This window comes from Engystomops pustulosus, chromosome 3 (genome assembly GCF_040894005.1).
Source record: "Engystomops pustulosus chromosome 3, aEngPut4.maternal, whole genome shotgun sequence".
NCBI classification, from domain to species: domain Eukaryota; kingdom Metazoa; phylum Chordata; class Amphibia; order Anura; family Leptodactylidae; genus Engystomops; species Engystomops pustulosus.
The window spans coordinates 135,073,526-135,100,169 of NC_092413.1; the positions used below are offsets into that span (position 1 = coordinate 135,073,526).

A 26,644-nucleotide genomic window follows, 5' to 3' on the forward strand; every position below is an offset into this window, starting at 1 on the left:
GCCTGTCCATGGTCATGTGATGTCACACAGGGCATGTTAGTATCATAGAGAGTAATCAGAGCTGTACTGGGAATCCAAGCATCCAAGTAATCCACATTTGCCAGGATTGCCCTGAATTTTCAGGAGCAATCCCAGTTACAGCTTATACAGGCGCTGGGAATGGAAACAATTTTCCCTAGATGTAAGAGGGTGTAAAAGGTATTAAAAGTAAAGAGGCTAGGGTGTAAAATTCAATCTTGTATTAACACACAGAATTACCTATGCTGGATATTCAAGTCTTCTTAAAGGAAAATTAAACCAAGATAGTTTTGTTCTTGCAGTAGTGATGAAAATACATTTGCTCATATTCTGTTAGGCTTAACTTACAAAACTTACCCTGTGCTTTTAGGCGTGGTGATTTCCGTACTGATTTCCTGGATGATTCTTCCAATTTAGGCACATCCTTATCCGAAAGAATCATGTCTTCTACAACATTTACAGTGACTTTATCGACACCCACATCCATTATGTCATCAAGACCAACACCTCGGAAAGAAAAACACAGTACAAACTTTAAGATATGGCAAAACTCTTCCAATCGGTAGGTAAATGTGGCTATAAAAATCGTACTTGGACATCTACCATCAGATTGCCTGATGGTAGGTGACTATGACGTACCTCCCCACCCTGTCCTTGTGTGTCCCAAGCTACATTTCTTATATCTTTGCATGGCCACATTTTTGTAAAAAATAAGTTTATAAGATATGCAAATTAGCCTGTGGTGCTCTGCAGAGCACCATCAGGCTCCACTGTAATATAATGCCAGCTGCATTTTGAGAGCCGGTGATGTCATTGGCTCTCTTTCCAAATCTTGCAGGCTCTCAGAATGCATCTGGCACGACCCCAGAGTGAGCATGAATTATATTACAGCGGAGCCTAATGGTGTTTTGCAGAGCACCACAGGCTAATTTGCATATCTTATAAACTTTTTTTTTTTTTGCAGAAATGCGGCCATGCAAAGAAATAAGAAATTAAGCTTGGGACACACTGGGGCAGGACGGGGATGTAATAGTCATCTACCATCCATTAATCTAATGGCAGACATCCTTTAAGAACCTCATGACATTAAAGGCTTTATTTATTATTTGTATATTGGACAGGAGAGGAGAGAAGTGGTTGTAAATCATTTCTATATTCTTCTTGGGTACCAAAACTGCTTTTTGCCATATATTTACAAAGCTGCAGGTCTAAAACCCAGAAAATATTGTTGCAGTTAATACTGGGTGTTCAAATATTTCTCAAAATAAAATATTTCTTTCAATAATTTTAAATAAAGTCTAGCGCCTTGCTGTCGTGAAATATCATTCTAGCTTTTGACACATTTTAGGCTTCAAACAAAGATATAAAATTGACATTTTTTTGGTAAAGAATCAACAACAAATCGGACACAATTATGAAGTGGAACGAAATTTATTGGATATTTCAAACTTTTGTAAAAATAATAAAATTAAAAGTGGGGCGAGCATTATTATTTGGTCCCCTACAATTAATACTCTCTAGCACTTGGGGTATCAGGTCTCTATCAGTTTTGCACATCGAGGGACTGAAATTCTTGCCCATTCATCCTTGGAAAACAGATGGAGCTCAGTGAGGTTGGATGGAGAGCGTTTTTAAACAGCAGTTTTCAGATCTTTCCACAAATTCTTGATTGGATTCTGGTCTCAACTTTGACTTGGCCATTCTAACACCAGGATACATTTATTTGTGAACCTTCCATTGTAGACTTTGCTTTATGTTTGGGATCGTTGTCTTGTTGGAAGATTAATCTCCATCCAAGTCTCAGGTCTCTTACACACTCCAACAGGTTTTCCCCTTCTTTTTGGTTAATTTAACTGGATGGTATATGTTGTATATATTTATGTATTGATTCTGTAATAAAGCATATACAATTTTTAATGGCTTTATTCAAGGGTTGTTTTGTTTTGGTTGTGTTTCTTCCAGAATGGTCCTGTATTTGTTTCCATCCATCTTCCCTGTCCGTGTTGAAGAAAAGCAGGCCTAAACCATGATGCTGCCACCACATTTGGGGATAGTGTGTTCAGGGTGAGGAGCAGGGTTCCTTTTACACCTAAAAGTTCAATTTTGGTTTCATGTGACCAGAGCTTCTTCCACATGTTTGGTGTCACCCAGATGGCTTGTGGCGAACTTTATGGATATATTTGAGAGATGACTTTCTTCTTGCCACTCTTCCATACAGGCCAGATTTGTGTAGTGTATGGCTGATTGCTGTCCTAAGGACAGGCTCTCCCACCTCAGCTGCTGATCTCTGCAGTTCATCCACAGTGAGCATGGGCTTCTTGGCTGCATCTCTGATCAGTCTTCTCCTTGTTTGAAATGAAAGAGATCCTCACTAAACTTCTGGAGTGAGTTTGTTGCACTGAAAGTAAAGGAGCTGAATAATATTGCACGCCACACTTCTCAGTTTAGAAAGCTCAAATGTATGCAGATTCCAGCACGATCACGGAGGACGCTTGTAGTAGTTCAACACTTTTATTTCATGCGTAAAAAGTCACAAAACATGCAGCATATGGACATAAAAATGACCTACGCGTTTCGTCTGGTTAAGACTTAATCATGGTCTACCACCAAAGAACTTAGACTAAACATTTAAACCCTGTGTAGCACACCTGTTGGGCGGGGAATGGGTCACATGATACCACCTAATACGAGACGGCTAATTTAAGCTTGAGCCTGTTTATGGCCCAAAATAAAAGGGAAGTGATCCATTCCTAGTCCAATTAATAAAAACAATGCTATAGACATGTCTTAATATGGGAACAATAATTGCATATAATAATAAAATGTTCGCTTTTGGCACGAGTTAGCGGTGCGGAAGCTATTACGTATTGATCCATTCCACAATACGAACATTCTGCACTCTTATATCTTAGGCACTGTAAACCTATCTTAGGCACTGTTACACTACAAACAAGACAAAACACATCCTTTTCAATCTGAATCTATGGCACATGAACTCATATGAGCCGAAGACGTACAAACATAGTACTGCTTGTGCCTTCCGACCTATCCATCCCTAACAACCCATGTGAGCCTGATTAAAGGGATCTGGATATGTAACCTGTGTTGCAAAATACCAAAATGACATGTTGCATATTTCTGCATGTTTTAAAGGTGGTGAATGAACTAGAGTGGGAGGAAACTTGGGGTTGGGCCACATGCGATGTGGTAGCACTATACCCCTCTATACCGCATGATCAGGCTATACACTATCTAGCCATTCATCTGAATGAGTTTAGCACCTATTCAGATGGTTTGAAGGAATTTCTCATCATGACTACAGAATTTCTTTTAAAACATAATTTCTTCATTTTCGATGGGCAATTTTATTTGCAGGTAGGGGGGGCCCCGATGGGGGCCCGTTTCTCCCCCTCCCTGGCAAACATCTATATGACACAATGGGAGATACTATATTTGTTTTCAGAGAGCAATCCCTTTAGGCATGTTATACAATGGGCAGGTCGCTTTATTGACGACCTGATTTTTATTTGGAAGGGGTCTGAATTGTCATTTAATCAGTTTAAAGAGTATATCAATGTAAACAACATGAATCTAAGTTTCACGGGTTCATTTGATGATACAGAAATACCATTTTTAGACATTGTGTTGAGAGGCAACAGGAAACAAATAGAGACCCTACCGTACCGCAAGGAAATAGCGGGTAACACTTTATTGCTAGCCACATCATGCCACCCTAGTCATGTCATTAACAATATCCCTATAGGGGAACTTATAAGAACTAAACGTAATTGCTCTGATACACACAAATTTAATTCAGAAGCAGACAAGGTATGTGATCGATTAAGAGAAAGACAGTACAATCCTGCAATTCTAAAAAAGGCCAGGGACAAAGTGAATAATATACAGAGACAAACTTTGTTAAAACCTAAAACCCGAACACCTAGCTTTGAGGAGGGACCCCAAAGACCCATTACATTTGTTACCACATATAGTAACCAATTCCACAAGATTAAAAATATTATTAAAAAATATACACCGATATTAGAACAGGACGAGGTTACAGCCAAATGCCTGCAGGGAGGTATCAGATTTAGTACTAAACGGGCCCCTACCATAGGCAACCAAGTCAGTCCCAGTATGTTTGATAGCCATAAATCCAAAGGGGGATTCACATGGTTACAATATCCAGGGAACCACAAATGTGGTCATAAAGTTTGCAAGGTTTGCCCCTTGTTAGACACAACAAATTTTGTCACGTCATATGTTAACAACATCAGACATAAAGTAGGCACCTATATTAATTGTAATACACCTAACGTAGTCTATATGATTTGCTGCAACGTGTGCAGACTACAATACGTAGGATGCACCACTGGCCCCTTGAAAATACGTATTAGGCGCCACTTATCAGATGTCTCCAGCACCCAATGTAACATCTCGGCGGTGTCGAAACACTTCCGAGATGTTCATGGAAAGAGCACCACGTCTTTTTCCTGGAAAGGTATAGAGAAGGTGCATCGTCCACCCAGGGGTGGTGATCATAGGAGAAAACTCCTGAATCGAGAGGCTTTTTGGATTTTTTCGCTGGAAACCAGGGTGCCCTTGGGGCTAAATTCCAGGAGAGATTTGATACTCTGGTACAACTGAGCAATAAATATGGAATCTGTAATTTAGCACATTATGAATTATCATATAGAGAAGCGGGTATTATAAATTACAGAAGAACTTGCAAAGGGTGCCTTATTTTCACCCCATTATTGAAGTAATAAAAAGGCATTAAATATATAGATTATAGCATAAAGCCTCACCAGGATTAATTTTAGTTGATGTCATTCGATGCTTTGCATTCTCTGTAGTTAGCCATACGAAGTAGACTGGAACAGAAATATGCAACATGTCATTTTGGTATTTTGCAACACAGGTTACATATCCAGATCCCTTTAATCAGGCTCACATGGGTTGTTAGGGATGGATAGGTCGGAAGGCACAAGCAGTACTATGTTTGTACGTCTTCGGCTCATATGAGTTCATGTGCCATAGATTCAGATTGAAAAGGATGTGTTTTGTCTTGTTTGTAGTGTAACAGTGCCTAAGATAGGTTTACAGTGCCTAAGATATAAGAGTGCAGAATGTTCGTATTGTGGAATGGATCAATACGTAATAGCTTCCGCACCGCTAACTCGTGCCAAAAGCGAACATTTTATTATTATATGCAATTATTGTTCCCATATTAAGACATGTCTATAGCATTGTTTTTATTAATTGGACTAGGAATGGATCACTTCCCTTTTATTTTGGGCCATAAACAGGCTCAAGCTTAAATTAGCCGTCTCGTATTAGGTGGTATCATGTGACCCATTCCCCGCCCAACAGGTGTGCTACACAGGGTTTAAATGTTTAGTCTAAGTTCTTTGGTGGTAGACCATGATTAAGTCTTAACCAGACGAAACGCGTAGGTCATTTTTATGTCCATATGCTGCATGTTTTGTGACTTTTTACGCATGAAATAAAAGTGTTGAACTACTACAAGCGTCCTCCGTGATCGTGCTGGAATCTGCATACATTTGAGCTTTCTATACTCGTGTGGGCTTACACGCTTATCCGTGCACCTGGGAGGACTGCAAGAAAGGAACTACTGGTGAGCTGGCTTTTTCTCTTTTACACTTCTCAGTTTATGTTTTTTTTTTTAAAGTTTAAATTATCCAATAAATTTCATTCCACTTCACAATTGTGTCTCACTTGTTGATGCTTCACCAAAAAATAACAATTTTATATCTTTATGTTTGAAACCTGAAATGTAGCAAAAGGTAGAAAAGTTCAAAGGGGCCTAATACTTTTGCAATGTATTATACTAGCCCTGCTCATTTTTGAGAAAATTCTATTTTCATTTTTTTCAAAAGACCTCTAATCTACCATCTGGCAAGACTTTGGAATGGAATTGTTGTCCATTTATTCAGAAAAGCATCTTTGAGGTCAGACACTGATGTTGGATGAGATGGCCAGACTATTATTCTCTTTTCAAGTTTATCCTAGGGTGTTCTATGGGGTTGAGGTCGGGGCTCTGAACCAGTCAACTCATGCAAACTAAGCTCAACCTAAACATGCCTTTGTGTACCTAGCATTGTGAGTGGGGGCGCTGTCATGCTGTAACAAAAAAAGAGTCTTCTCTGCTGGAAGTTTAGAATAGCCCAAAGTTTATGGTATGCTGACCCTTTAAAGGGGTATTCTCATCTGGGCATTCACTTTCAGTTTCATTAATCTGCCATATATAAACATTTCTTCAATTAGATGTTATTAAAAAAAATGTTCCTGTGTGAAGATAATTTATCATAAATGTAGCCATGTTGTCCCTTAGAAACAAGACTGTGTCCTTGGTTACGGCCACGTCTGCTGGAGAGATTGCACAAAGAAACAAAAAGTTTCTGAATATTAAATGTCTGGGAGTTACTGCATATCCTACAGCCGCCCTGTGGTAATGATCGCTGAATCCAGGTGGTCAGGCAGAGCTCATTAGCGCATGTCTGGCCACCGCTGCCAGAGTGTGAGGTGGTCGTATCCGGGGAAGCTATCTCGTTTCTAAGGGACTACATGACTACATTTATGAGAAATTATCTTCACACAGGAACATTTTTTTTAATAACATCCAATTGAAGAAATGTTTGCATATGGCAAATGAATTTAATTAAATGTGAATGCCCAGATGAGAATACCCCTTTAAGGCTATCTGTACACATTGCAGATTCAGTGCAGATTTTGGTGCAGAAAATCTGTAGTATTAAAGTAAATGTGATTTGAAAACAGTAATGTAGACAATGATCAGAAAACAAAATAATGATCATGTTACTTTTCTTGTGCATTCTCACAAATTTTTGCATACGCTATTTTTTACATTGAAGTCTATGGGAGAGTGAAAATCTGCATTAAAGTGCAGTTTTCATGCAGAATTCCCTCAGCATAAAGTGATAGGGGAAAAAGAGGGGAAAAACTGCATGTGGGAAAATCAACAGACAAAACGCAACACTAAATAAACATATCTGCATGAAAAACATAAATAAAAACTGCACATCTTGATGATTTTCATGTGGATATTAAGCATGACAATCCACAATGTGTGTAGTTAGCCTTAGAATTACCCTCATTGGAATTTAGGGGTAATCTCCAATCCCGGAAAAACAACCCTATCTAATTAGCCTTCCACGAGATGTGGTACAATCCAGTCAGGCAAATAATGTTCTCCTGGAATTTACCAAATCCAGAAATACACATCTCAATGGCTGACAGAGAAGAGGGATGTTGCCATTGCTCCAAAGACCTGTGTTGGCATGCATGACTGGCAAACCAAAGGTGACTTTCATGCATTACGCGTCTCAGTGACTCCAAGGCTGGGTCGCTGTCATTCCTAAACTAGTCTTCTTTTTAACAATACCTCCTACAGTTTATTATGGAGTGGATCAGGAAAGAACTTTGTAAAGACAGACTGCATGTCCATGGGCAAATGTGGCAATAGAACTGAATCACACACCAATAATCACATGCAGGGGACCAATACTTGGATAGTCTTGTTATAAGTATGGCATAAACACCATAAATGCAGACACTTTATTAGTTCACAGCGTGCAACTGAAAGTAGGCAAAACTAGAGTAGGTGGCAACAGCCAACACGATAATGTGACAAATGACTATATAATTAAAGATTATAAAACTATTTTACACTATAGTAATACAACAATAACTACAATTGTCTATTTAATTCCTAGGAAATTATTGCCAGGCAAGATGTGCAGTTCATATGCTCCTTGAGGGACGGCAGCAAATACCAATGAGATGTTTGAGCGTATTCTATGGTATAACCCATTTCAGATGCCAACCTAAAAAATGGTATCCATTATTTCACATCTGATATTTGCTCTGGATAATGTATTTGTTGCTTTTCTATAGATCTTTGTGATCTTGAAGTTCTTATGCAAACTAATTATATCCTTTTGTGATTTTGTCCCGCACCCACAGAAGATTTTGCTCTCATGCTCTACAAATAAAACAACGAGAACAAATTCTATTCCTTTTCCATAATGAAGTGTATTACAATGTTACATTTCTTCTGCACAAGCCATTTCTGCAATAAAGAAAAGTTGATTCAATGGTTTAGTTACTCTTCAACCCTTTAAAGGGTAAATGCCACAAAAAACAAATCTAAACAACCATTTCCAGTCCCACAGGGAGGGGATTGCAATATTTCTTGCAGTCCCACAGTTCGGCCCCATGGCAACCTCCTCTCCGAGCTCCTCAGAAAAGTCTTTATTTTCGAAATGCAGGGGTGGGGAAATAACAGTGACTTCTGCCAGGACAAAGAGCAGCACATAGGCTGCCCTTAGTATCCATGATACCACAGGTGCATTCAGGAGCATGACACTTAGAGGGTGTCCATCCCCCTGTCGGGAATCTATATCATCACATCACAGGCTAGTGTTCAGTGCTGCACTAATGAAATTATTTCACACAGGTAAGTAAGAAAGTAAGCACGCTGTTGCAATGGGCTTGGCCAGGCACTGGATCTGTATTCAGAGAATAGGAAAGTAGATAGATTTCCATTGGTAGGGTCGGATCTAAGGGTCGGCTTTACTTATTGGACAGATTAGATCATGTTTACAAGGGAAACTATTCCCAGAAGGTAAAATATAACACTGCAGCATACATATACTATACCTAAATTCACTGTAGTTGGAGGTATAATGTCAAAAAAATAAAACGTAACCTTTATTTTTAGAAAAATAAAAATGAGACAGAGCTCTGATTGCACGTTGACTAGTTTCTCTGTTCCACTGCTGAGGTGCGTAAATATGTATATACACTGCACTTTATTAATAGTGGTCAGCAGGGAATAAGTAACAGCCGATAGCTGGGATGTGATTATGGATTGGCTCACAACCCAGTTATTCGAAGTGAGGCGGTGCTATCACTACTATTGGCAGTCTTTTTATTGCCAAAGAGTAGTTGCCAGGTTTGCTACAGGTTTATATCCTGCCTAATCCAATCTAGCTAGCGGTTTCTGTACAGATTGGGTAAGAATATACTGGCTCTTGCTTCTAGCTACCAATTTTAGACCAAATTCTGATCTGTCCGGCTGATAATTCTCAGCTTGTATTGTAGCTTCTAGGCTAACTAAGCTGTATATATTCTGCCTAGACTCATTGCAACTAGAGGTAGCTGGGCACTGCCTCACTAATAGATATCCCTAGGACCCGACGCGTTTCTTTTGCCATTCTCATCAGGGGTCTCAAAGTTTGGCATATTAGATTAGGGTATATAGTATTAAACAGCGTGCGGTGTGCACGTCCGGCATAGTCGTGGCGCGCGCCCGTGATGCTCCGCCTAAATACAAAATCCTGAGCCCGTCATCGCTAACGAGCCCCCTCTCCTGACCAATCAGGTGTCCGAACGTCACTGATGACGCATGTTGTGTGGGCGTTCTGGCTCGGCCAATCGGTTGTTAGGGGAGGTATAAGTCTCCCAGACACTCCCCTATTCCAGGCTCGACCAATCAGGCATTGGGGGAGGTCCCAGTCTCTCACGGACACTCCCCTCTTCCTCCCCTCTTCCTCCCCTAACAACCGATTGGCCGAGCCAGAACGCCCACACAACATGCGTCATCAGTGACGTTCGGACACCTGATTGATCAGGAGAGGGGGCTCGTTAGCGATGACGGGCTCAGGATTTTGTATTTAGGCGGAGCATCACGGGCGCGCGCCACGGCCACGACTATGCCGGACGTGTACACCGCACGCTGTTTAATACTATATACCCTAATCTAATATGCCAAACTTTGAGACCCCTGATGAGAATGGCAAAAGAAACGCGTCGGGTCCTAGGGATATCTATTAGTGAGGCAGTGCCCAGCTACCTCTAGTTGCAATGAGTCTAGGCAGAATATATACAGCTTAGTTAGCCTAGAAGCTACAATACAAGCTGAGAATTATCAACCGGACAGAACAGAATTTGGTCTAAAATTGGTAGCTAGAAGCAAGAGCCAGTATATTCTTACCCAATCTGTACAGAAACCGCTAGCTAGATTGGATTAGGCAGGATATAAACCTGTAGCAAACCTGGCAACTACTCTTTGGCAATAAAAAGACTGCCAATAGTAGTGATAGCACCGCCTCACTTCGAATAACTGGGTTGTGAGCCAATCCATAATCACATCCCAGCTATCGGCTGTTACTTATTCCCTGCTGACCACTATTAATAAAGTGCAGTGTATATACATATTTACGCACCTCAGCAGTGGAACAGAGAAACTAGTCAACGTGCAATCAGAGCTCTGTCTCATTTTTATTTTTCTAAAAATAAAGGTTACGTTTTATTTTTTTGACATTATACCTCCAACTACAGTGAATTTAAGTTAATTAAGGAGTTATTATTTCTCTACATCGCGAGTTTATTCAGTGAAATACATATACTATACCTACCGCATAACCAGGAAAAAAAAATAATAATATAGCACCTACCCTTTAAGTATTAAGCCTTTTTCTTTCTTGCTCCTCTCTTCACAAAATCCATAACTATTACATTTTTGCATTTACATTTTGCAATGGCAATTTTCTGACAGGTTTTGTTCCGCAGTTCAAATAACACTTTTTGTTTATTTTTTGTGATGTCTTTTCGTGTCGCCATATTCTGACATTCATACCTTTATTTAATATACAAAACTATGGATATGGTAATTTTGCTGTAAAGAACTGAAATGTTCATACCTAAAATTTTTAGAAATGTATGACATTCAAAATGTTAGAAGGCAACTAAACAGTGAAAAAAATAACATTTTATTCCTATTATGAGGTTAACTGAATGGGATAGAATTTTTTATATTTTTATAGTACAGGCAGTCCCCGGGTTACATACAAGATAGGGACTGTAGGTTTGTTCTTAAGTTGAATTTGTATGTAAGTCGAAACTGTATATTTTATCATTGTAGTTTCCGACAATTTTTTTTTTTGTCCCAGTGACAATTGGAGTTTCAAATTTTTTTGCTGTAATAGGACCAAGAATTATCAATAAAGCTTCATTGCAGACAATTTTAAGCTGATTATTGCAGTCTGGGACTATTTTAAAGCATCCAGAGAGCTTCACCAGAGGTCACAGTGGGCAGAGGGGTCTGTCTGTAACTATGGGTTGTCTGTAAGTCGGGTGTCCTTAAGTAGGGGACCGCCTGTATAAGCGTTTGTGTGTGTTTAAGGGGCTTTTTCTTTTATAAAATTCCAAATGTAGTGAAAATTGTGAAAAAACACATTTGCGACGTTTTCTTGTGGGCTTGGAATTTACAGCTTTCACTGTGCTCCACAAATGACATGTCTCCTTTATTCTTTGGGTCCGTACGATTACAGGGATACCAAATTTGTATAGGTTTTATAATGTTATCATACATTTACAAAAGTTAAAACCTCCTGTACAAAATATTTGTATTTATTTGATCTTCTGGCGCCAATAACTTTTTCATCCTTCGTTGTACCGAGGTGTGGGTGGTGTAAATTTTTGTGACTTTTGATGGCGCTTTCATTGCTATAATTTTTAGGACTGTGTGACCTTTTGATCACTTTTTATTGATTTTTTTTTTTATAATTTTCAAAATGGCAAAAAAGTACCATTTTCGACTTTGGGCACTATTTTCCGTTACGTGGTTAAATGAAGTGAAAACCTGTTATTATATTTTGATAGATCAGGCATTTTCGGACGATACCCAATGTGTTTATGATTTTTACTGTTTATTGATATTTCTATCAGTTCTATGGAAAGGGGGTGATTTGAATTTTTAGGGTTTTTTAATTATTGTTTTTCACTTTTCTTTTCTTTTTACTTTTACTATTTTTCAGACTACCTAGGGTACTTTAACTGTAGTACTTTAGGGTACTACAGTATGGCAGTATATGGGGATTTTCTTCCTCATTCATTACAATGACATCACAGGGAGCGAAGATCTGCGGCAAGATTGGCAGGAAAACACCAATATGCAGCAAAGACTTACCAGCTATGGAGAGGGCTCATCCCACGAGCACTCTCCATGCACCGGGACCCGTCGGTAAGGGGTTAAACTTTTTTTTTCACTTGTTTTATTGACTTCCTTGGTGGACAATTATTAGATGGTTTCTACTATATTCTACATTGCTTTTTGACACTTTATTTAAACCTCCCACAGTCAGGCTTTAGTAGTTACAATGGATCACTAGCCGGCTATCAGAAGGAATGAACGGCTGCCTTGATCTTCCCAAGGAGGGGTCATTCTCTTACTGTTCTTTTAAAAGTAAGCCTCCAAATGCAGCGACCTATTCATATTCATAGTCACATTGTCTGAGTCGTACTTGCCAGCTTCAGGACTGGGCCAGGAGCAGGAGAGAACCCGGCAGTATTGATGGAATAAACACTTCCATCACTTATGGGAGCGCTCAATGGACTTTCAGCAAGGTTCCGGCCACAACCCACAGTATGTGGCCTGTCGGCTTGAGCTGTGCACCCCTGGTCCCCTTTTTAGTTGAGAAGAATGTGTGCTGATCTTTAAGGAGGAATAAGGCACTTGGAAGGAATGGCACCATTTATCACAGCACTGCTACAGTGACCAGGAAAACAAGACTGTGGAGTCAGAAGATTACCAACTCCACAGCCCTGTGCAAATGTTTGAAATTCCACAACTGAGAACCTCTCTAACTGCCCAGCACATGCCCCGTGCCCCTCTTACTGGCTCACTACATGCCACACATGTAGTGACAATTGTATTGTTTTAACAGTACATTAACATTGAGTTAACATTATGTTTACATAATGCAGTGTCAATACAATAGGGGATTTATCAGAGCTTGTGCGTCACATTTCTGAAAAAGGTGTAGTTCCTGGTGCATGACCAGTAAACTATGCCTATTTCCCTCCTTATGCCACCTCCACGCCAAGTTGGCATAGAGGTGTGTGAACAGGGTGCAGCCAGTGGCTCAGTGGGCCACTGAGGCGCTTTTCTATGCCAGGTTGAATGCCTTAATGCGTTTACATTATGTAAACAAGATGTTAACACAATGCAATCAGACAAATCTCCTCTTCACAGTTGTTAAGTTGTGTTTCAAAACGCAATGTAAACACATGTGACCGCACCCTTAGAAACGGACAGGAGCAATGAACAAGGACACTTGAATCTGTTCAAAATGCAGGCCTGGCAGTTAAAAATTTCCAAAGGATTTCAACCATTTGTGGAGTGACGGGGGAGGGCAAGGTCAGCACTCAACGAGAATGAGAAGGTGGACACATGTCAAAGAGTTTTGGGAGCAAAGCCAATGGCCCAAGAGCGCCAAAAGCCTCATTTACAAATATTTTTTTCTGAATATATGGACAAAGATCATTACAAAGATATATTCGGATGTACTGTGGGGGTTGTGTATAGCACTTCCAGTGGTTTATACTGGTGGGTGTGGTGGTAGACCCCCTTGAGTGTTGCTGTTAGCAAACCAAATTTCCCACAAACAAAAGTCATACTGCTGGCTCAGATTTTATCTGTCTGCTGATTACTTTGTTGCCATGTGTCTAAAACTGTAAATTCTCATGTACACACCTTCTGAGGGTGGTAACTGGAAATTGGATTCACTGTTATCCAAAACTGGTAGGCAGAATTGGGTGCTTGCAGATCCAAGCATGGGATCCTTGTCACTGAGCATGTTCTTCAAGGAGTCTTCAACTACATGTTGGCTTGTGGCAAATTCGTCACAGCCTTCACTTTCTAGGTTATCGCCTAGAAACAGGGCATCATCCAAATGTTCACTAGGGATTAAATGGTTGAATGTGTCAACTATATCCATGAAGAATTCTGTATATTTCAGACCTGTGAAAAAATAATCAAGTGTAATTCAATTTTGCCAACTTTGTTACATTTTTTTCAGTAACAAATAACCAACACTGTGTACTGTAGATCTACACAAAAATGTTAAACATATAAATGGCGGACAAAGACTTACTAAATCCCCCCAATGTATAATATTTAACACCTACTAAATAGAAAAAGAATCTCTTAAAAATAAAATACAATTGTAATAAAACAAATAAGACTTTTTCTGTCTGAGGCTGCTGGAGGGCATCTTCAGAGTGGGGGGGAGGAGGCCACCAGAAGGCATCTGCAGAGTGTGGGAAGGAAGGGGGGGGGGCCCAGAAGGCATCTGCAGAGTGGGGGGGGTTGGCCTCCAGAAGGCATCTGCAGAGTGTGGGAAAGGGGGGGGGGTCTCCAGAAGGCATCTGCAGAGTGGGGGGGGGGGCGCGGAGGGCATGAGGGCATCATGAGTGAGATGAGGCTCTGACCAATCCATTTCTCATCCCGGGCTTATACTTGAGTCAATACGTTTTCCCAGTATTTTGTGGTACAATTAGGTGTTTCGGCTTATATTTGAATATAAACAGTCATATACTCTTGGCCAAGATAGTAATGGACACAGCAATGTTCATTTTGTGTGCGTGTGTGGGGATATTTATTTGTATTATACAATATGTAATTACTCATTGTGAAAAGGGTGATTTCAGGGGTGTTCTTTATTTATTTATTTTTTAATAAAACTGACTTTACTATACTGCCCCAATACAGAAATTACACTTTGATCGCTCATACAATTTTATTGCAGTACAGTGTAGCTTGGTAGATTTTTAAAGACAATGGGGATTATTTATTATTTGTTTTGCTTGGCTTTTTTGGCGTTAAAAAAAAGGCTCCAAAAAGTTACATTGCAGTTTTTTGCAAGTTTTAACTGCTAAAAAAATTATGCAGGACTATTTCTGCCACTTCACTATACTGGCGTAAACATAGAACTACTGCTAGAGCAACACCAGATTCATGACTTGGAACTTTTTTTTAGAGTTGCAGACTATCCCAGACAACAAGTAGAACATAAGCACTTTTTTAACTCCTTCCAGCCAAAGCCCTTTTTCATTTTTGCGTTTTCAATTTTCCCTCCCCACCTTCAAAAATCCATAACTTTTAAATCTTTTCTATGTAATGAGCTGTGTGAGGGTTTTCTGCGTATCAAATTGCACTTCATAGTGATGGTATTTAAAGAGGACCTGTCACCCAATTTATCGGCACTAGGAGCTGCTTACTAAAGTAAGCAGCTCCTAGTGCTTGATCAAACGCCGCAGTGTTATAGTGATAGCGTTACCGGAAACCCCCGGTAACGCTATCAAACACTGCGGCGGGGTACAATGTAATTGTCGGACAGCTCGCAAAGCTGTCCGACGTATTCATGAGGGGGCGGGGTTGGAGCGTGGTTAGGTCACTGCCGTCATATGGAGCTAGCGGGGCGGTTCGGGGAAGAGGCAGCGCCTCGGACCGCCCCCTCATGAATACATCTGACAGCTTTGCGAGCTGTCCGATGATTCCATTGTACCCCGCCGCAGTGATTGATAGTGTTACCGGAGGTTTCCGGTAACGCTATCACTCTAACACTGCAGCGTTTGATCAAGCACTAGGAGCTGCTTACTTTAGTAAGCAGCTCTTAGTGCAGAAATTATGGGTGACAGGTCCTCTTTAATATTCTATGACGTGTACTGGGAAATTGGTGAAAAAACACATTTTTTTTAGGCTGGGCCTAATATGCTCTCATACTTGACAGTGCTACTTTAATGGGGTTGCCCAGGATTAAGTTTTTTTAAATAAGGGCCCCAGGGGTTCGAAAATAGCAAACATGATATACTCACCTCACTTGCTCCAGTGCAGCGTGGCACCTCTGATCACCATCATTCTCTGTTTGTATACAAGGGGCAGGAGATAAGGACTTTCCTTGTGTACACTTTGGCAATTAAGGCCACCTTGCAGGTGTGTGGAGACTTACAGCCATAAATGCTCCACTAGGGGATTCTCAATCATGTATACACAGGCTCACAGGTGATGCAGCGTCATCATTTCATGCATGCTACAGCCTCTGCCTGTGACCTGTATTAAAGGGAACCTGTCACCACATTTTCCCAAATACAGCAATAATGTAACAGCAGACACTTCATAGAATTTAGACCTGTCAATCAGAACAAGAAGGCAGGACACTGTAAGTAAACTTTAATATGCATTAATCACTTATCAGGTGAGTTGCATATACCATATATACTCAAGTATAAACCGAGTTTTTCAGCACAAAAAAAATAGCTGAAAACCTCAAACTCGGCTTATACTGGAGTCAACAAAATGTTGACTGGCTGGCTGGCTATATACTAGGGGCTTGTTGGTTAATGGAATGGGCTGGCTATATAATAGGAGGCATGGGCTGGCACCAATGCATTTCTCACCCTAGGCTTATACTTGAGAGATTGCATGACAGGATCTCTTTAAGCTGGAGCAGGCATACACAAACTGATGTCACAATTAACCCCTTAACACCGCAGCCCTTTTTCGTTTTTGCGTTTTCATTTTTCACTCCCGACCTTCAAAAATCTATAACTTTTTTATTTTTCCATGTACAGAGCGGTTATGGCTTATTTTCTGCATAACAAATTATACTTCAAAATGGTGGTATTTTATATTCCATGCCGTGTACTGGGAAGCGGGGAAAAAATTCCAAATGCAGTTTTGATGACGTTTACAATGTTATAATTTTTAGGACTGTATGACCTTTTGACCACTTTTTTTTGATCAATTTTTTTTTTTTTTAAATGCCAAAAAAGACTTCCAAGACTTTGGGCTCGATTTTCCATTACGGGGTTAAACAAAGTGAAAAACGGTTATTATATTTTTATAGATCGGGCATTTTCGGAAGCGTCGATACCTGTTTATGATTTTTACTGTTTATTTATATTTAACGTATATCAGTTCTAGGGAAAGGGGGGTGATTTGAGTTTTTAGGGTTTTTTTATTTTTACTATTTTTAAGTCTCCCTAGGGTACTTTAACCCGAGGGTGTCTGTCCAATCCTATCATATACTGCCATACTGCAGTATGACAGTATATGTGGATTTTACTCCTCATTCATTACAATGTGCTGATAGCACATTGTAATGAATAGGTTAACCCGAAGTAGCCGAAGGCTAACATGGCAACGGGGAGCGACGATCCTCGGAAAGATTGCGCCTCTATCTTTTTGAAGGAGCCGCCGGCGATCAGCGGGAAAACACCCGCGATAGGTGCTGGCACCGATTGCGGGTGTTACTGGTAAGCCTTTGCTGCAATATGCAGCACAGACTTACCGGCTATGGAGAGGGCTCAGCCTGTGAGCCCTCTCCATGCACCCGCACCCGGCATGTGACGTAGTATTACGTCACATGTCGGTAAGGGGTTAAACCTCTATAAAATCAGACTGGCAAAGCACCACATTGCATTGGGGAACCAGGAAGAAGTGAGTATAGTGCATTTGTTATTTTTATTCATCATGTTTAATCTATAATATTTATAAAAAAAATATATGGGCTCCGGGACCCTTGTTGGCCACTCTGACTGAGCATTGCAGCAAAAGGAGTAAATAGTTAGGTCACTTCTGTACATCACTACCCTCTCCCCTGTGACCATCAATGCCTCTGACGCAGTGCCATCAGCGTTTTGACAGCGAGGAAGCAGGGACTACCTACATCATATGTCACTATGATGCAGGGAATCCCATCCCTGGCAGTGTGGTCGGCCCTGAAACAAGATATTGTACGGGCCATGATCCACAGACTTACAACAGCAGTGTGGAAGATTAATTAATTATTAATCGCAGATTCTGGTGCAGGTGAAATTTTCTTTTTGCTGCCACATGAGTCTGTTGGATTTAAGAGGACAGCCCAGGACCGCCTAACTGACAGTAGAGTGTCCAATTAGCATGTACATAAATGATTGTTGAGGAACAACATTAACCTCTCTGGTATGTCTCTCAAAAGGGGTTATCCTGCGGGTGAAAAACATGGCCGCTTTCTTCCAAAAATACCTCTACATCTGACCATGGGTAGTGTATGGTACTACAAATCTCCACAAGCTCCATTAACCCCTTAGTGACCAAGCTCATTTGTGCCTTGATGACCAAGGCCTATTTTTCAAAACCATCATGTGTCACGTTATCTGGTTATAAATTTGAGGCTTTTAAGTTAAAGCCTTTTAAAGTGTTTTTGAGTTTGTTTTTCCGTTACATTTTGTACTTCAAGCTAATGGGACATTTTGGTTTGGTTTATTAATGAAAAAAAGGTGATTTTAGTAAACATTTTGAAAAAAATGTGCTATTTTCAGACTAATTTGGGTAATAAAACTAACATTAACCAGATCTCTGCTTTGTGTTGATGTCATTTTATAAGTGTCCTTTTGTTTTATTATGACGCTAGAAAGATCATAAATCGAACAGCATTCTCTCGAATTTTCAAGAAAATTTTTAGAATCAATTATTTTAGTGACCATTTGATTTCTATAGCGGTTTTGAATTTCTGTTAATAGAAAGCCCCAACATATCACCCCGATCCTACTGGTAGGAGGATCAAAGAGGCTACTGGACTAGCCGCGCTGTGTAGCCTCAGTTCCGGCTACTACACGCCCCAGTAGCCTCTTTGAAAATCTGCATATTAACGAATTAAACGTTTTTAAAAGTTTGCGCATCCTACAGATGCAACTACCACCCAATCTATCTTTATTGGTATATCCGTGGTGGGAGGTTTCCTTTAAATGTTGCGAAAGGGCAAGAAAGTGGCGGTTGCATTTGAGCATATTTGTCCGTTACGGGGTTAACCGCCGGGAATAACAATTTCTACATTTTTATAGATTGGGAATTTTGGGACGGGGTAGTACCTAATATGTTGTGTTCATTTTACTTTTTTTCCACTTTTTTTATATATTATTTTTTATGGGCTTTTGGGACATTTTAATGAATTTTATTTTACATTTTTATTTATTTTTAATTCTAACTTTTTTTCTTAATTTTTTTTTATTTTTACAATACTAGTTTATGAACTAGTGATCAGGTGATCACTAGTTCATACTAATGCAGCGCAATAACCATGCATTGCAATGCATTAGAAGTGTCAGCCTATGCACTTTCTGGACCGAGCAGGCAGATGCCAGTGGCAGACCCAGGGACCTTCATTAGGTGCCCGGCTGTGAAGACGGCAGCCTTGATTGCATCGCTGGGTGCCAGGAAGAGAGGGAGCACCCTCCCTCTACAGGTACGTAGTCAATGTTGTGACTGTGGGATCTAATGGGTTCACAGCCAAATAGGAACTTATGACAACCAGGACACTGCTCTTCTCTGCACGGGAGAAACCCGTCGGCCTACCCTAAGGCCCCTTAGTGACCAACGGAGAAATCCGTATTGGTGGTCACTAAGGGGTTAATCTGTATAAAGCTGAGATACACTACAAACACAGACCATTGTGAGGTGTGGCGCTGTTTTTGGAACAAAGAAAAGGGAAGTTGCCTGTAACACAAACACGCCCCCTTCATTGCCTAAGCACAGTGTAGTAGAAGGGTTGTGTCTGTGACTTACAGGTAAGTCCCCCTTTTAACCTCTCAATGCAGATCATAATGCAGCTAAGGAGGGACGAAAACAGGCCGAGTCCTATACATACATGGTGGGTTTTTGCAAAAAAATCTAAAACCTAAAAATTCAAATCACCCCGTTTCCCTAGAACTGATGTAAAAAAAATTTAATTATAACTATGTTTGGTATCACCAAATCCTAAAAGTCCCGATCTATCAAAATACAAAAACGGTTAACTCCGTAACTGAAAATAGCGGCCATATGTCCGAATAGCAACATTTTCACAATTTTACAACACAATTGTTATTTTCTAAAAAGCGATTAAAAAAAAAAAATCATAGTCCCCAAAATTGTACCAATGAAAACTTCAGCTCATCCTGCAAATAAATGGATACCTTACACAGCTCCGTACACCAAAGTTTGAAAAAGTTATTAGCGTCAAAGTAAGGCAAAATGAAGAAAAACTTTTTTGGTACAAAAAAGTTTTAATTTTTTTTAAAAGCTATTTAAACATAATAAAACCTATAGGGGGGAGGTATTTGGTGCCTAAATTTAAACCCGGTGATGCAGGGAGGCACTCAGGTGACATTAAGTCATTTTCAGAGGAAATATGCCCTTTCTTTATGCACTAAAACAGTTCCACTTTGTGCATAAAGAAACGAGCATGTGATGTGAAACTGATGGTAGGTGTCTAAACGTATACACTCCTTTAATCTAGGGGATGACAACATCTTTGATAGCTGCTGGGACGTCCAGAATAGGGGAGCATGCAGGTTTGGACATTAAAATCAGTAAACCTGGGGTTAAGAGGACATGCCATGGAGGTGAATGCAGCAGCGACCTGTCAGACCCTCAGTTTTATGTACTGTAATACAGAAAATGTACACGAGGGTTTGCAGCCACATCAGACAGGACTCTAGGACTGGCAGTGAGTACAGTGCATGGCACAGGGGGCAAATGAAGTATACATAAGTGGAGGCATGTGCACAGCCAGGCCCACACTGCTCCGCTCTGGGGCCCGGGGGCACACAGCACGCATGTGCACATGGCATACATGACACTGAAAACAAGCCATGTCGTCATGTGTCCTCCACCATGTACACACAGCACCAGCCCTGACAACACAGCTCACAGGTCAGCACACAGCGTGCACCGCCGCCTGAGACACACACCCGCGGGCAGCAGCTGGGGAGGCCTACGCTCTTCCAGGCGACATTGTCCACACACACAACTTCAGCCACAAGTCACTTCCCACTCTACGCTGCCTGATAGCCGGGTGTGCGGGGTCCCCAATATGTAGTGGGCCACTTACCGAGGTGGGGGCGGTCACGGGTGACGAGCTGCTCATGTCTACGGCCTCATACCCAGCGCGCTGCTAATCGCAAACGAAAGCGCGTCCCCGAGCTCCTGTACTCTATCACGTGACTGCCAAAGCCCCGCTGCGCGCTCCCGTGCTCTCCTCTCACTGGAGGCTCCTGTGATACAACGTATCCCCGCCTGTCACCTCAGACGGCGTGCCACCATTACATGTCACCATATCATGCCACCATAACATGTCACGATTACATGCCACCATTACATGCAACCATTACATGTCACCATATCATGCCACCATTACATGCCACCAGTACATGCCACCATTACATGTCACCATTACTTGTCACCATTACATATCACCAGTACATGCCACCAGTACATGCCACCATTACATGTCACCATTATATGCCACCATTACATGTCACCATATCATGCCACCATACATGCCACCATTACATGCCACCATTACATGTCACCATTATATGCCACCAGGGCAGCCATCAGGAAATTCGGGGCCCCATACAGCAAAAGTGTCTGGGCCCCAACACACCCCAAAACCGAACAAGCCTCCTGCCCCCCGCAGTGACCTTTCACAAACAGGGTTTGAGGCCTGTTGCTACGACAAGGCACACTCTTCTGGTAGATTGCCAATAGGAGTCATACTTTTGGTCAAGTATATTTATTATAGTGCAAATATGGCATCAAAAACTAAAGCATGGTGAACAGTAAACATATAAAAGTGTTTAACAGACAACATATAACAAATATAACATTATAAAGTGCAATTGCTAGGGCCGCCACTATCTTTTAATGTTTTAATAAAGAATTGTGTTAATTACCAGTGGGGGTGCTCCAGTGCACCTAAGGGCTCTTTACGTCACCCTGCCACCAGTCCTGAGGTAATCTGAAGTCCTGGTACCTGTGCCTGCTCAGCAACCTCTGTGAATCACTGCATAAGGGTCAGGACTTCATATTTCCTCAGAACCAATGGGAAGGAAAAGAAGGAGCGTTCATTGCATGCCCCAAGGAAACCTAAAGTCCCTGCACCTGCACACTGATTCACAGAGGCTGCTGAGCAGGCACAGGTATCGGGATTTCGGATCACCGCAGGACTGGCCGCTGGGTGACATAAGGAGCCCTTAGGTGCACTGGAGCACTCCCACTGCTCCTAAGCTGGTAATTAACATAATTCTTTATAAAAGCATTAAAGGATAACCATAGAGGCCATTTTGATGGAACTTACAGTGCTGAAGTCAGGGTCATCAGGTGCATAGCATGATACCTTCAGGTACTATGCTGTGCACCTGGTGCTCGATTCCCTTTAAACAAGGGATATATATAAAGACAAAATACTCATGTACCACACTGTAGCTCCATGTATGGCTGTGTACTGCCGCTGTATAAAGACTATATACTATAGAGACAGGGCCTCCCCCCCCACCCCAGGATAGAAATAGGGCCTCATCCCCCACCCCAGGATAGAAAAAGGGCCTCATCCCCCACCCCCACGATAGAAAAAGGGCCTCATCCCCCACCCCAGGATAGAAAAAGGGCCTCATCCCCCACCCCAGGATAGAAATAGGGCCTCATCCCCCACCCCAGGATAGAAATAGGGCCTCATCCCCCACCCCAGGATAGAAATAGGGCCTCATCCCCCACCCCAGGATAGAAATAGGGCCTCATCCCCCACCCCAGGATAGAAATAGGGCCTACCCCCACCCCAGGATAGAAATAGGGCCTCATCCCCCACCCCAGGATAGAAATAGGGCCTCATCCCCCACCCCAGGATAGAAATAGGGCCTCATCCCCCACCCCAGGATAGAAATAGGGCCTCATCCCCCACCCTAGGATAGAAATAGGGCCTCATCCCCCACCCCAGGATAGAAATAGGGCCTCATCCCCCACCCCAGGATAGAAATAGGGCCTCATCCCCCACCCTAGGATAGAAATAGGGCCTCACCCCCCACCCCAGGATAGAAATAGGGCCTCACCTCCCACCCCAGGATAGAAATAGGGCCTCACCTCCCACCCCAGGATAGAAATAGGGCCTCACCCCCCACCCCAGGATAGAAATAGGGCCTCCCTCACCCCCCACCCCAGGATAGAAATAGGGCCTCTCTCACCCCCCACCCCAGGATAGAAATAGGGCCTCCCCCACCCCAGGATAGAAATAGGGCCTCCCTCACCCCCCACCCCAGGATAGAAATAGGGCCTCCCTCACCCCCCACCCCAGGATAGAAATAGGGCCTCCCTCACCCCCCACCCCAGGATAGAAATAGGGCCTCCCTCACCCCCCACCCCAGGATAGAAATAGGGCCTACCCCCACCCCAGTACCGACCGACAGACATACACACACACACAGAGGACCTTACCGTGTTCAGCAGCCGCGGGAACGCGCCATCTCAGGTGCAGGCGAGCACAGGAGCAGGAAGCAGGCATCGGGCGCCGGGACCACGCGGCCACCGCCGGGAGCTCCGGGGCCGTGCAGGCGTGAGAGAGCCGGGGCCGCGCAGGGGTGAGAGCGCCGGGGCCGCGCAGGGGTCAGAGCGCCGGGGCCGCGCAGGGGTGAGAGCGCCGGGGCCGCGCAGAGGTGAGAGCTCCGGGGGCCGCGCCGTCATGGGAGAGTTGGGAACTCGACCGCATCGGAGCACCGGGACTCGGCACGCGTCAGGGCCCACCGGAGGATTCTCCGGTACTCCGGTGGGCCAGTCCGACGCTGTGTGCAGCACAGACCGCACAGTCTGCGGCCCACCGGCCGGGCCCCCCCCCCCCCCCCTAGTGTCTTAGAGTCCGGGCCCCATAGGGCAGTACCAGTTGTACTGCCCTATCGGCGGCCCTGTATGCCACCATTACATGTCACCATTATATGCCACCATTACTTGTCACCATTACATGTCACCATATCATGCCACCATATCATGCCACCAGTACATGTCACCATTACTTGTCACCATTACATGTCACCATATCATGCCACCAGTACATGCCACCATTACATGTCACCAGTACATGCCACCATTACATGTCACCAGTACATGCCACCATTACATGTCACCATTACATGCCACCATTACATGCCACCATATCATGCCACCATTACTTGTCACCATTACATGCCACTGGCTGCCAAAGGCACACTACTACTCACCGCCTATTGCATGCTCTTCTAATACACGTTTTATTTCTCTAAGGCAGTGGATGTGCACACTCTTCTACATTACCTGTACTGCCCAGCATTTTCTAGAAACCAGGCTATATTCTCTTAATTGCATGTGGGGTGAACGCTTTGGTGGTGTGAACTGGGCCTAAGCTCTGTCGACATGGGTCCAGTAGACTATTCTGTTATAGAATAGAATAATGGACACCAACGAATGGTAACCGGAAGTCCATTCTTGCAGTATTGTACTGCAGTACCTTGTGCCCACCACAGGAAATGATTTTTGGGGACCCCGTTCATGTTACTAGAAAAAAAAATACCTACTACTACTTTGCTCCAGTACGCGGACCCTTCGCCACACGCTCTCCTCTGCATACTTGTGCCCGATCTCTGAGTTATGTCACAGTGCTTCCCTTACTTCTCATTATCGGGAAGCGGGATATAAACTCATGGTCAGATAGAATAGAACCCCAACCAGGCTGTATACCATCTTCCCACAAGTCCCCACCACATGTTGGCAATGCAAAGAGGATGTCGCCCCATTTTGGCAGGAGCTACAACATCTTATATCTTTAATTTCGGAGACTCATTAAGGCGGGACCCTCTCTTGATCATTCTCCACCATTGTGATATCTCAGTGGCAACATAGGAAAGTTCTCTGCTGCGGTTCTTAATGGGCATCTACCACAAGGATGAAAGACTGTATGCAAATGAGCCTGAGGGGGTGCCAGGCTCCAGAGGTGGTAGATGTCCTTTAATTTTTACTGCCCAAGCTTTCATAAAACCTGGCAACCGTGGCTAGCTCTTTGAGACATAAAAGGGGTTTTCCCTGTCACCTCAACACTCCCCCCCCCCCCCATTCCTCCTTCTTTGCTGCCCCCTTCTCCCTCCTCTGCTGCGTCCTTTTCTTTTTTTTTTTTTTTACCTTTTTATGTCTCTTCTCTAAATTTCCCCTTTTTTTACTTTTTTTTCTTTTCCCCTTCTCTATTTCTAAGGAGGACCCATTCTATAGGTCCATCAGGGCCAATGTGCTCCTCTATTGTCCCATTCTATGTGCTCCTCTATTGTCCCATTCTATGTGCTCCTCTATTGTCCCATTCTATGTGCTCCTCTATTGTCCCTTAAAATATAAAACAGGTAGGAGGGTGGTTGAGGCTTGGGCGTGGATCCTTCAACTATGTGTTTAATTTGATTGTACATGATGTGTGATATTATCTATGTTTTATACTGTCCCTGTTATGTACATTTTTCCCTATACATACTGTTGGATTTGATGTGGACTTTGTCTTTGTCTGCATTCCTGCCATCAATAAAGTGAGTTACAAAAAATATACCCACTGCTAATTGAAGTGTAAAACAATTAATGTTACACAGTATTAAACATGTTGGGCAGAAGCATCTGACATTACATATTGTGGAAGGAGATGGACAGTCTCATACTGCATCAGTTTTATCCAGATTCTGGGGCACTTATAACACAACATAGCCAAAGCGTCTAAAAATTATACTGCCAATCTTAGTGCAGAGCTCGCTATAAACTATAGTTCCTGAGCCAGGCTCAGAACAGAAATACAATATCAGAACTAAGCTCACTGTATAAATGCAGTATCTGACTCAAGTTCAGCACATATATCTAGCACCCATGCATAATTAAAAAAATAAAAGAGTGCTGGGCCGCCTGTGTGACGTGCATAGGAGCGCTCGGTGCTATATAGTATAGTATAGTATATATTTTTTACCTCGATGCAGCTATATAATGCTTCGCTATTTGTGACCATTTAGCATAACTTAAATGTAAGAGTGTTTCTAGGTCGCCTCGAGCCGCCAGTGCTCTTTGTAATCCTGTGTTAGAGTATTTAGATGTATTATGCATTCATTCAATTACATGTCAGAATAAACATGCTACATCGCAGACTCTGATGTTAGGCAAATTTACACCATCTCTGACTTTTGTAAGATCAAACTGACCCAAAGAATATAGGAGACATGTCATTTGGGGCGCACATGGGAAGCTGACAAGAAAATGGTGCAATTGCGTTTTTTCACCAATTTGACTGCAATTGGAATTTTTTACCACTTCCCAGTACACGGCATGGAATATTAACTCCTTAGCGCTCTACATCCGATATATCTCGAGATCTAAGCTGAACCGACATCGGGATACACAGGTTGCCGGCTGTAACTAACAGCCGACATCCCAGTGTAACACGCGCGGTCGGAGTGGGCTCTGATCACGGGTGTTTAACCTGTTTAACCCATTTAAACTGCCTTTTAGGGGTCTCTGCCTCACGATTGCCCACTTCGACCCGCGCCTTCTTCGGGTGGCACCGATTGTTCCTATGGCAGCCCTGAGGTCCGATCAGGAACCCAGGGCTGTCTGCAGGCGGCGCCTGTAAGATGGCATTGTGTCAGCTATGTGCATAGGCTGACACTGCTAATACCCTGAAATACCATATTTTTCGGACTATAAGACACTTCTTACTATAGGGCGCACCCCAGATTTAGGCTTCCAAAAAAGGAAAAATATATATATGCAGCGCTGCTCCCCCGATGTCCGCGCGGCTCGTCTTCTAGCTTCCTGTCTCCTCTTTTGTCACATCGTGCTGGGCGTCGCCATTGTTCTCTCCGGGCGGCAGGCGCATTGTATGACGCACCGCTGCTGACGTCATACTAGGCGCCGCCCCGGAGAGAACAATGGCGGCACCCAGCACGATCTGACAGA

The 26,644-nt window shown here is 42.6% G+C and overlaps 1 protein-coding gene and 1 long non-coding RNA gene across 3 annotated transcripts in view; one reads left to right on the forward strand and one right to left on the reverse strand.

Moving 5' to 3' along the window:
• Window positions 1–20,891, reverse strand: part of PHF3 (PHD finger protein 3) — a 47,588-nt gene extending 26,697 nt beyond the window's left edge. The window contains exons 1-3 of one of the 2 annotated variants that reach the window (XM_072142196.1): window positions 20,760–20,891; window positions 13,601–13,867; window positions 376–525 (exon numbers count right to left, since the gene is read on the reverse strand). In XM_072142196.1, the coding sequence (XP_071998297.1) occupies window positions 376–525; window positions 13,601–13,844 (394 nt within the window). In that variant the 5' untranslated portion in view covers window positions 13,845–13,867; window positions 20,760–20,891. The remainder of the gene's footprint in view (window positions 1–375; window positions 526–13,600; window positions 13,868–20,759) is intronic. The other variant, XM_072142198.1, reaches the window with a different exon arrangement.
• LOC140121957 (uncharacterized) lies at window positions 60–8,109 on the forward strand. Its single transcript, XR_011854228.1, has 3 exons — window positions 60–198; window positions 436–580; window positions 7,776–8,109. It is a non-coding gene; the product is annotated as an uncharacterized lncRNA (long non-coding RNA).
• Window positions 20,892–26,644: the final 5,753 nt, after the last annotated feature.